The following is a 12,147-nucleotide window of genomic DNA, read 5'->3' on the forward strand; positions in this document are numbered from 1 at the left end:
TTTTGTAGAGGTGGCATAGTTTCAAATTCAGAGTTTCTTAAACAGGGTATCTGTAACAGTGGTGATGTAAACCACTGCAACAAGATCAGTAACAAACTTTTGCAGGAGGCAATTATTAAAGGAAAGGATCTCTCTTGTAAGAGCATTTACTATTTAAAACTATGATAGTGTATTCATTACATTAAGAAGATTGATCAGTTGATGAGTTAACATACAGAGTATGTGCTTTTATTTGAAAGAAAGTTTCCCACCAGAGTCTGAAATGTGTGGAATTCAGAGTCTAAAAATGCAGATGGAAAATATTTACCAAAAATACGAATGAAGCTTTAAAAAGATTTCATATAACTCTGACTCCTTTAGACATTTGGTCAGTTGATCTTAGTGGTCTGAAATAAAGAATTTCTTTTACCAAGAAAGCAGCCAGATATAAGTTCTAATTCTGGAGTTTAGTACACAGAAATCTAGGTGGAAAGTTATGTTTGATGTCAGCTTTGTAATAAGCAATAATTGTTGTTGGCATTTCTATTAACAAATTAGTAACTTCTAACAGAATTATACACCCTTCTGCATTGACTGTCAAAAATCTTCAAGTGATGTTTTGTGTTTTTGTGACTTGAAATGCTTCTTTGAGCTGTGACCTTGTTTTACAAAGAGATGCACAGAACTAAAGCAGTTACTGATAAATTATTCTGGTTGGTAAGAAATTTTCTATAGGAAGTTTTACCTTAAATATTGATTTAAAGCAGAATGTGCTATTTTGCTCAATCTGTTTTGTTTAAACAAACATGCCATTGAGCAACCTCTATAACAACAGATAGATGCAATACTTAACATGACCCTTTCCTCACCAGTGTTGGAGCCGTTGTGATTAAAGGAATGCACATTATGTAAGATGGGAATAGTTTTTAGGTTTGATGAGACTTTTGATGATTTTGAATTCAGAGAGAATCTCTCAGGTTTTGGGAGGTGGGATTTGTTTTCTTCTTTGCTGTTTCGGTTTTATTTTTTTGAAAAAATTGACGATTAATCAAGTAAGTAATAATATGGATTTTTTTGTTTTGTAATTTTTTTGTTTGCTTATTTTTGGTTTTTTGGGTTTTTTGTTTGTTTTTTTCCATATGATAGCACAACAGAACCCAACAGCCCAGCTACCAGGCAGGCAGCAGGAGATTGAAATGAACAGACAACAGCGTTACTTCCGCATTCCCTTCATCCGCCCCGCGGACCAGTACAAAGATCCCCAGAACAAGAAGAAGGGCTGGTGGTATGCACATTTTGATGGGCCATGGATTGCTCGACAAATGGAACTTCATCCTGACAAGGCACCCATTCTGCTTGTAGCAGGTTGGTATTGAAAGAAAAACTCAAACCTGGAAAAAGTTCAAAGTTGATAACTTGCTTTAGAAAAAGAGCCTGAGGATACAAGTTTCCCAAGCTATATCCTTTTTATTTTTAATTTCATCAGCAGTTCTTATCTGGACAGAATTTGAGGCTGCTGTTGATGGTGGCCAAATGTTGCAGGAAATTGTTTGGAGATGTAATTAGCCACGTGTTTTACTTGTACATATATAAAACAAAGTATTTGTATATAGAGTGAGAATCCACATGCAAATGTCTTTATTAAGTGTCCTCGTATTATTCACTGAACTGCAGACAGTGTGAAGATAAAACATCACAATTCATCTGGGAAAGGTCTATTCATCATTGTATTGTTTTTAAGTTAGCTTTGAAATGTTATGAGCAGATTGTATCAAAACAATTCATACATACCTTATATTGCCTTTCCATAGTATGGTGCTAATAGCAAACTGATGCTTTTGCCCTATTATGTGCTTGGTATGGGAGAATAGCTTTTTAATCTTCAACATTTAAAATAAAAACTAAATGTTGCAATGGATAGGTAGAGATTTATCTGGTAGTGAAATGTGTCCACCTTTTCTGGAGGATAGTGAAAGGGGGAGAAAACACTGGAGAAATGCTTTTTATGGTTCTGTCTGGAGTTTTTGTGTTTATCTTGGAGACCAAGGAAAAGGCCATAACCAATTTATTTTCCTGTGGAGTTATGCTTTGCTAGCAACATAAGTTTGTTTTCTGAATATTATTTTTAATAGAATCCTTATACCAACCATTGCTGCTCAGTGTCAAAGCCCATAGCTAAAAATAGCACTGCTGTCATGGGTATCATATTCAATGGTTCACCTGTTAAAAATGAGATTACAATTTAGTGTGTGAGCTACACCCTTCCCATTGGATTGCCTGTGTTGGTCCCATTTGGTAAGAACACAATTTGTTCTGTGTGGGAGGCTGACAGATTAACTAGTTGATCAAAAGTCTGGAGTTCGTCATTGCTTTGCTACTTTTAACCAAACAGAAACAGCAGTTCACTGTGAAATGGCCTAAAACTGAAAGCATATGTAAAATAAATGCAGTTGTCACCCTGTAATGGATTACAAGAGAATATATCAAGATGATAATCTTGTCAACTTTGTCCTTTGTTCTTTTGTACTTGCTTCTTAAGCACAACTTTGTCAATTACAACATCTGATACTAGTTTATTCCGATATTGCTCTAGTGCTCTGTGTGTAACAAAAAAAAACAAACCAAAAAATACCTGTGTCTGAGGACTCATTTCCCCATAAATTCGGAAGTCTTTTAACAAACCAGAGCTTCAGAGAAGAAATCTTATTAACAAAGATCTAATCTGTTAATGGGGACCTTTGAATGATGTAAAAACATTTTCCCTTTACCATTTCAGGTAAGGATGATATGGATATGTGTGAGCTTAATCTTGAAGAGACTGGCTTAACCCGAAAGCGAGGGGCTGAAATTTTGCCGAGACACTTTGAAGAAATTTGGGAGCGCTGTGGAGGTATCCAGTATCTTCAGAATGCAATTGCAAGCAGACAAGCTCGTCCTACGTACGCTACGGCGATGCTGCAGAACCTGTTGAAATAAATGGGCATCTTTCACAGTAGCATTTGAGATGAGAACCCTTGCCCATGATACAAAGGGAAGAATTCCTCTGTGCAGCAGAGGATGTAAACATTCTATAATCATATTAGAGATGTTTAATATAAAGTGAACAGATTTTATTAATCATGTGGTTTGTTAATTTGTACTTTATGATGCTTAATTTGTGTAGTGAACTTTACTAGGTATGAGGACCTTGAAGGAACTTCAGTCAGTGTAGTTTGTTGCATTTTGTTTATATGTTGCATTTTCTTTAGCAGTTTCTGTTATAACTCTAAACACTTTTAAGCAATCTGTCTGTACTTGGGTACATATTACAAAGAACTGCATTGCAACCAGCTTTTTATAACATTCTTTCTTTAAAACACTGAATAATTGGCTTCAAGTGGTGGCCTAGTAAAAAGGACATGCTGTTTCTAATAACTGGAATTGTGAGGCCTTAGCTTTGACTTCTGTTACGGAGAAGTTGGAGTATACTTTTATATAATCTGAGACATTTTATGTCCTGATTTGCAAACTCTTAGTGTCTGTATTTAGTGACTTATTCTTATTTTCAGAATCTGATGGGAAATCCTCCCAAACTTGAGACCCATAAATTCCTATTTAATGCATTCTCTGTCTTGGTTTAAGAGAAGTTGCTTTCCGTACATTCCGAGAAGAGCATTCATGTATGTGGATGTAGTGTAATATCGAAGGTCCTCAAAGAATGTACTGCTCATTAGGGCTTATACCACTTCTTAGTTTCTTTTTTTTTTTTCTCTTAAAGTACAAATTTGCTTTAGACTTATTTTTCTGACCATATTTCTGTCAGAAGTTCTTGGACAGTTTGTTTAGCCAGGTAGTGTAATTTCAACGTATTACTCAAAGTTGTCCAAGCCTTGTATCTGGAGACATATAAGATTAAGGATAGCATAAGGGAAATTTGTTCAGCTTTTTGGTGGCAATTTAACTTCAATGAATATCGAGGCCTGAGCCTCAGGCATCCTGTTTATTTTAATTCTGATGAGATATGTGAGGTCTCATTGTTAGACTGTGTAAGAAATTGGTCCAATAACATCACACATCATCTTAATATTACAGTGATTTGGACACTGAGCTTTATCTAAATCTCCTCTGTCAAGTTTCATAGCTTGTAACACTTCCCTTAATAGGCAATTTGTTTTGGGAGTTTTTTGTGGGTGGGAATCATTAATTTAATACCATTTTAAGATTCATCTCTTTCACCTTTGTGAACATTGTTTTACCATGCTGGCCATTATTTCAACAAACTAAATCTGACTATTTATTAGCTTTCCAATAGGAAATCAAAATATAAGTGGCTTGATGTCCAGTTACTTACTTAACCTGAAATCTTGCTCTTTTAATTGACAAAGTTTGCTTATACTATAAATTGGCTTCCTCACTCTTTACTCAGTTTGAAACCTCTTGGAAACTTTAGTTTTTAAATGCATAAATATACTGAATTTTCAAGAGGTACATTTCTGTAGCACAGCAAAAGCTCCTTATGCATACATCCTTGCTGACCTTAGATTGTGGCTTCATGCCACAGTCTGTTTGGTGTTATAAATGGCACTCCTTACTGTAATACTTGTGGAGATACTCAAGTAGTAGTTAACTCTGTACAAACCCACTGCATCAGGGAATCTCAGCTCTCACTGCATACCCACTCTATTATTGGCCATGTGATTGCAAATGAGAAAATGTTTTCATTCTACACAAATTCTTCATTGAATCTGTAAATTTTGGCTGGAAGATGAAAGGAGAAGTGCATCAGGCTGCTGGCTAGAAAGTAGTGTCCAAACCTGTACAGTGTTGCATGAAATTAAAGGTGCAGCTTATGAAATTTAGGTTACTGGTTTCATGTTTTGCTGCATTGGAACCAAACTTTCACAACTTCCAGCCTCCAGAAACTTAGCACTTCAAGGAGCTGTGCTTGCTCATGTGATACAAGGGAGAAAAATCATGGAACTGACCTGTATTTATTCCTGTCTGAATTTAGCTGCTTGACTTAACACGTTCAGTCTCAGTTTATATGTATCTATATAAAAAAAACCATGGAGCTTACAAGACTGAACATAGTAAGTAAAGAAACTCAACACTTAAGTGTGTGTATGTATATATACATATATATGCTTAACTATTTTAGTATATATGTGTATAAACATACCTGTGGGGAAGTTAAATAAAATTAACTGCATTTCCCCAGGCTGTTCCTTTGATTATGACAGGGTTCCCTTGACTGGGATCGGAAAGAAAATTCTTTATTCAGGTTGGAGTGTATAGGAGTCTTTCTTAACTAAATGACTAACAAATATGAGCTATTAGAAAAATAAAATGGACTTTGAAATAGTGGAAGAAGTTCTGGTGACTGGATGTTCCTAAAGGAGATGTTCCCACCTCTGTGTTGCTCCAGCAGTATTTCTGAGGCAAGAAAAAGATACATTCCAGCCATCAGGATATTCTAGTTTGCACAGTAGCAGGCTGCTTTTTTTCCCTCCCCCTTTTTTTTTCCTCTCTGTACTAAAAGCAGCATCTGCTCTTAGTTTACTGATCTTTATATGCAACAAAATTCATTTGCAGTTAGTTTCAGATACATTTTTTTTTAATACGTCAGGCAATATTCAGCTGCTCACCAATTGTTTTAACACGTCAGACAATATTCAGCTGCTCACCAATTGTTTTTGTGGTCCCATCTACTGTATCAAATAATTATACAGTTAGTTGATTTGGAGTGGAAATAAAAAGGTGGGGAGAGGGTTCATCTGTAGGACTGTAGTATGATATAATGCCCTTCAGATGTACAGTTGTAGCAGAAAAAATAATTTGGTTGTTAAAGCACACTGTCTTGGTTGTCTGTGTGTTTGATTAAAAAGAGAATAAATAAAATTATCCCTGCCTGTCAGTGAAGTTGTCCATTAGAGCTGAGATCTTCTGCACAAAGCCCTCCACAAAGCAAAGGAGAGGAAGTGAATCTCCAAACTAGGCTACATTCCTGACTAGGTGACCCAGGAAAATGCATTTTCTTGAGAATGCTACTTGGAAGATCATAAGGTCATTAAATACTTGTGTCTCATCCACTGTTAAGATTGTTTTTCTTTACCTAGTCAAATCCATTGGGGTTTTTTCTCAAAAATCTTTATTTAAAGTATTTAAATGACCTCCTAATACTGTACTGAAAATTAAAAATAAAAAATAAATGCATTCCATGTTGAAATCTCACTTGTGTCTTCTTACCATTTTGTCTTTGAAGATTTGAAACATAATAAATAAGGGTAAATTAAATTACGAGAAGGATAAAAGGATTTCTGTGCTGGAACCGTCTGCTGCTTTTCTCTCAGATGGTTTTGGTGCTTAAAGCTACTCTTTAAAGCTTTACTCTAGTAAAGATTTTGCCTTTACTTTCTAAGGTAAGCATTCCTCCAAAATAACATTCTGATATTAAAAAATTCTGAATTCATTCTCTCTGTCTCATACTTATTTTCTTAATATTTATTGAAACAAGTATCTTTTTCCTCTTATTACTATTTTTTCAACACTTATTACTATAATTTCCAATGTGTCTCTCATTTGCTATGTTGTGTACTCTTCGCATCTTTTCCATTTTATCTTATGACAGTTAGTGACTGGTGAAACCAAGTCTGCTGTGTGTATGCTACAGGGAAAGCTTTGTTTGAGGTGGAGAAGTGGTGTGGGTCTGGGGAGTGTTGGTTTGTTGTGGTTTTTATTTCCTCCCTTAAAACAAGTCTTAGGAAATTTTCCTGTCTTAAGGGCCAAATCAGAGTGGTAGTTTTTTAATTAAGAAGATTGAAGTAATTCAGCCTTTATCTAGGAAATGTAATTTTGTTTCACTTCCATTATGGCTTTCATCTCCAATTGTACCTTTGTGGCTTCAAGCAGCACCAGGAGAGGTTCAGGTTGGATATCAGGAAGAATTTCTTCACTAAAAGGGTGGTTAAACATTGGAATGGACTGCCCAGGGCAGTGGTGGAGTCACCATCCCTGCTGGTGTTCAAGAGATGACTGGTTGTGACAGTCCTATGGTCTACTTGACAAGGTGGAGATTGGTCAACAGTTGCACTTGATGATCTTGGAAGTCTTTTCCAACCTTTAATGATTCTGTGATTTACATCAGTTTTAAGATAACATGACGTGTTTTAGTGTGAGATGAAGTGTTAATTCCTTGTGAAATTTTCAAGCAAATAGTTTTATTATGTTTTATTGAAATACAAAAGGCTTACGTCCAGCAAATATATTTGGTAATTAATAGTTGAGAGTGATAAATACAATCATGAATAATCATTATTAAAATACACATTTTAAAATTACTTATTTTTTAAGTCTGGCTAGTGATAACTAGTATGAATCGAAATGTACTAAACACATACAAAAATACATTTGTAATGGAAAAAAATGGAATGCTATCAGCATTCTTAATGCATTCTTAGCTTACATGAGCAATAGTGAAAAGCTAACATTTGTTGGCAGGGATGACTTCCAGTGCCTTGCAAGACGTATTTTTAAAGTACTTTTATTCTGAAGTGTTACTGTGTAAAACCACATCTTAGGTTTCTTCTGTATGTTTTTTTTTTTCCTACTTAAATAAAGTAAGTAAAAATACTATTTCAGCTGTAGAAACTCAACCTTGTATTCTTGGTGCATTGCCTTCATTCGTACACAATCACCAGTTTTGGTGGTTTTGCAGGCAAATCCGTGCAGTTAGTTGTTTGGAATTCGTAAACAGTTCTTTTGAGTGTACATAATAAGGTAAAGTTCAGTCTTTGCTGTGGTACCTGCACGGTACGAAGTCAAAAAAATTGATAGTAAAATCAGCTGCTGTCCTGAATACACGAAAGTTTCACATCTGAATGAGGAGCTGTCATCCAGTATAGTCAGGAACTTTGTAGAAGCTCAGTTTGAGCTGTAAGTACGACTTCTGGTGTGCACCAAGCGGCAAATAGTGCCTGAATAATGTACAACACTGGTGCAGAATAGAAATATATGCATACTCAAGAAAAAGATGCTCAAGGTAAAACAATGCTCATACTTGAATCAGGGTTGTGGATTCATAGAGCATAAATTAATAAGCCTATAAAACACTTAATGGCCACCCGTTGTCTGCTTAGATTTCTTCTACAAAAACAAATAGTAACCTCTCAAACTTATTTGTATGCATACTGAGTTTAAAGTTTACATGCTCATGTGCTATTCTAATCTACTCACTACCAGGAGGGTGCTTGGGAATGTCAATGTCATGTTTTGAAAACATGAAACTCCAGGTATGGGGCCTCAGCAAAAAGTTTGAAGTCTTAGGATAACCTGATCATTTCACTGTCACCAGAATTTAAGCAGTTAAGTGTATATGTACATATGTAAAAACAATGTGTTTCTTAACAGAAAAAATAGGAATCTGATGTTCATACAAACCCTTAAAAATTAATTCCAACTTCTGTGTGATTTGCATTGTGAGCATTGCAGGGAGAGAATTAAAACGTTCCCAAACACTTTTAACGTGGCCTTTGGTCAATGACAGCTCTTATTTCTGTTTGCCACTTACATAAGTGTGTGCAAGGAGGGTTAATAAAAGGGCATAGAAATGCAGTGAAGTTCCACTGACATTTTTACCAGAACAGTTGTGACATACAATATTGAAAAATGTCACGTCTCAGCAGAATCTGTTTCTAGCACTCAGCTCTTAAATAAAACAGTTAAGATGTGTAAGAACTGGATGCTTAATGCATGCATCTTAGCAGTGGTGACCCTCTATGAGGCAAATTTTAGAAATGGGCAAATAGTTGCTCAGCTTGACCGTGTTGCTTTTCTTCAGTAAAACAAATTTTTTTTCATGTGTACTGACTTTAGAACTAAAACTTTGTATCTTTAGGAATCCTGATTTTTTTTTCATATGCATACTCATCCTGAGGTCCAGTCTTGAATAATGCAGACCTTCTTTTTTGAATACCTGTAAGAGAAAGTCTCATGAGATGTTTGAAGAACGTGGTTGAATTTGAAAATGTACTCTTTATCTACTGCTAATAGACTAGGTGAAACCAAAATCTGTTGAGATACTCTCATTGTAAGGAGAATGGAGCCTGGAGAAGAAAGTGCTCTGGGAATACCTTCTAGCAACTTTCAGAGCCTAGAGGGAGCCTACAAGAAAGATGGAGAGAGGCTATTTACAGGGGTATGTAGTGATAAGACAAAGGGGAATGGCTTTGAACTGAGAGAGAGTAGGTTTAGATTAGGTGTAAGGAGGGTGGTGAGGCACTGGAAGAGGTTGCCCAGAGAAGTTGTGGATGCCACATCTCTGGAAGTGTCAAATGATGTTAGTTTTTGGATGACTAATTGGGTAAAAACCCACCCAACCAAAATCCCCTCTGATAACTAAGAAGTTTTGCAATAACTTTCCATGTAGCAGTTCTATATCTAAACTGAGGCATTTTTTTATGTTTAGAAAGGAATTGAAGGTTATTTTAGCTTCAACTGGAACTTTATGCCTATTTTCATATATGCCTGTATAAATACAGAGCTGTACTTACTGTAGCTAATGTGTTCTAAAATGCTGTCACCGCTGCAATTATATATTGCAAAACAGAATTTAAATACTGCTATTTTCAATTTGGCCTATGAACTCTAGATATCCACATACTCCTGAAAGTTCCATTCAAGTGCTATATTCTGCTTAAAAAATTCTAGGCCCAAAGGAGTTTTCTAGATTGTGTTATTGAAATGGTGCTCTTAGTTTCAGCTATTGAAATCTGTTCTACATACATTTTCTTCCTCCTACGTTTTTCAAATCACTAAAAACGTGTTGAACATAAGGGCTCTGATGTAAACACTCGTTGTGAACTTAAGTAACAGTGAAAAATAGCCACCTAGTTTTTTTTAAACCCATTTCGATTTTGTGGTTGCTTCACTTCTCACTAAATTAATTTATTTAATTAGATCTTGAGAAGAGTGTTATCTATGCACTTTTGACAATTCAAATAGAGCCTAGATGACCCACGCCTGCTTTGCTTTCACAAATTTGCCATTTTATTACTTTAATAAAATGTTAATGCTTTTCTATGTAGTAATTTTAAGTAGTTTAGCAAGTATGAAAGTTTATTGGTCTACAATTACCCACAGGCACATTTCTTTTAAGAGAGGTGTAAAATACTAATTGCAAACATCTGTGCTCATGGTTTTATGAGCAGTGAAGCCAGATCATTCTTGAGCTTTTCTGAACTGCTGCTCCTGCTGCTTTGTCCACCTCTAGATCTGTGTTTCAGTCCCCTCACTGTCAGCTCAGTCTGGAACTCTGTGACCTAGAGTGCTTGGAGAGACCAGACCTGGGTATGATGAAGTTAAGTGAAAATATATCTTTCTATATGGTATAATTGCTTGTTCTTTTATTTACATAGCAATACACATGTAATGAGCCAAAGATTCACATAGTTGGTATCCTGTCTCCCATAGTGTCCAGCTAGTGCCATGGAATTTGTGTACTGATATTCCCCACAAGAACAGTGGGTGCTAACAGCTGTAGCAAAACCTTTTGGTTCCTAACTGGGCTGTGACTCAGGAGAATGAAAATGGCAAAATAAAAACTTTTTGTCTATCTTTCAAGAGGGCATACTCAGATGCATCACAAGTAAGAAACAGCTTGGCAGTTATAAATTTTTGTCTCAGCTTTTCTCCTGTCTTTATTGCCGCCCACAAAGATACAAGAGGTTTCCAGTTGCAAAACTTGAAATAATGTTTGAGGTATGAGCAGTATTCTCCCCAAATTAGAATTCCTACTTGTTCAAACTCTATGTGGCTTAACCAGGCTCAAGTTATTTTTAAGTGATCTGGTACTGCTATTTAAACCTTCCCTTTGGTTTGCATTTTGTGTGACTTTGTCATTCTAGATATTCCTTCTTCCTACATGTGTTCCTGTGAGTGCTACTTTAGCACATGGGTACACAGACTAGAACTTTGTTGCATAAAAGCACTTAAGAAGAAATTGTCATATCAAGCATCCAAAAAAATCTGAGCTTTTCTTTGTATAGAATTGCTATGAGGCTTCCTGGTAACACTGACAAAAGGGAAACAACAGATTTTTAAAGTTCTTGAAAATAGTCACAAACCTTGATTTTGTCTGGTTGATGCTGGAAACGAATCATTTCAGAGACTAACTTGTCACTCTTGACTTTGTAAACTGGTCCGGTGACCTACAAGAGTGAAAAAAACCCACCTGAAACCACTAATCATTTCACCAAATCACAAGAAGCACTCAGATAGGATGTGCCACCAATGCCATGCAAGAGAGCTGTAAGAAAAGCAGTTCTACAGTCCTGTTAGAAAACCTACACAGCAGGAAATGTGAAAATCAATGAACAAGTTAGTATTTTCAGTTTTGAAATTGCCAAGCAAGAGAGCAGATTAACGTTTGGTTTAGTTGTGAAATTAATAGATGAAGATGGATCCGTTATTTGAGGTGGGGCTGTTTGTTGATGGGTAAGAAAAGGATTTCCATGCGTTTTACCTCCAGGCTGAATTGTGTTTTCAAGCTCGTGTAATGCTTCGTGATCAATGACCTCTGAGGAACTGAGACAAGCACTTACACTGCAAGCCGTGTGACAAAAGCTAGATATGGGCTCATCGTGTTCAAAAGCAGGATTAATCCTTACAGCACTTTCTGAATTGCAGCTGCTGAGTGAAGGACTTCTACAATGCAGAACATTTTTGTTTAGGTAAGATATTTAAATTGCAAAAGAAACAAAAAGTATATTTTGAAATGTGTAGAAAAAGATTGTGAGCAGCTTACTGCAAATTAGAGTTTCTTTTGCATTTTCTTCTTAATTTAATAATGAAAATGATGAAAAGAATAACGAGGCCTAGTAAGCCAAGAGTGAGTGGTTTAAAAATGAAGGGTTGTATGGGTTCTGGAGCAAATTTTGCACAGCGCTGTCCTTTGTAAAGCTCACGTCTACGTACAGGGCATCTAAAATAAGGAGAGGAAGAGAAAAAATGTACAGAACTTTAAGGCACAAAATACAGAGGACCTTAAATGAAAACAAAGGAAAATCTTCAATTTAATATGAGCACATTATTTCAACTACAATTAATTATTATGTACCTGCATGAAAATGATATGCTAGAGGAAAGATAATATTCTTACATTCATGAGAGTGAGTGCTAAATAAAAAAGACACT

The 12,147-nt window shown here is 35.9% G+C and overlaps 2 protein-coding genes across 4 annotated transcripts in view; one reads left to right on the forward strand and one right to left on the reverse strand.

Moving 5' to 3' along the window:
• Positions 1–3,500, forward strand: part of MYO6 (myosin VI) — a 77,476-nt gene extending 73,976 nt beyond the window's left edge. For all 3 annotated transcript variants that reach the window (XM_009076943.1, XM_009076950.1, XM_009076958.1), the window contains 2 exons: positions 1,126–1,344; positions 2,756–3,500. In XM_009076943.1, coding sequence (XP_009075191.1) covers positions 1,126–1,344; positions 2,756–2,955 — 419 coding nt within the window. In that variant the 3' untranslated portion in view covers positions 2,956–3,500. The remainder of the gene's footprint in view (positions 1–1,125; positions 1,345–2,755) is intronic.
• A 7,622-nt stretch (positions 3,501–11,122) lies between these two features.
• Positions 11,123–12,147, reverse strand: part of IMPG1 (interphotoreceptor matrix proteoglycan 1) — a gene marked incomplete at its 5' end in the record, with an annotated part of 36,162 nt that continues 35,137 nt past the window's right edge. Inside the window, one exon of the mRNA XM_009076969.1 lies at positions 11,123–11,162. Within this exon, the coding sequence (XP_009075217.1) occupies positions 11,123–11,162 (40 nt within the window). The remainder of the gene's footprint in view (positions 11,163–12,147) is intronic.

This window comes from Acanthisitta chloris, unplaced genomic scaffold (assembly GCF_000695815.1).
Source record: "Acanthisitta chloris isolate BGI_N310 unplaced genomic scaffold, ASM69581v1 scaffold12280, whole genome shotgun sequence".
NCBI lineage: Eukaryota > Metazoa > Chordata > Aves > Passeriformes > Acanthisittidae > Acanthisitta > Acanthisitta chloris.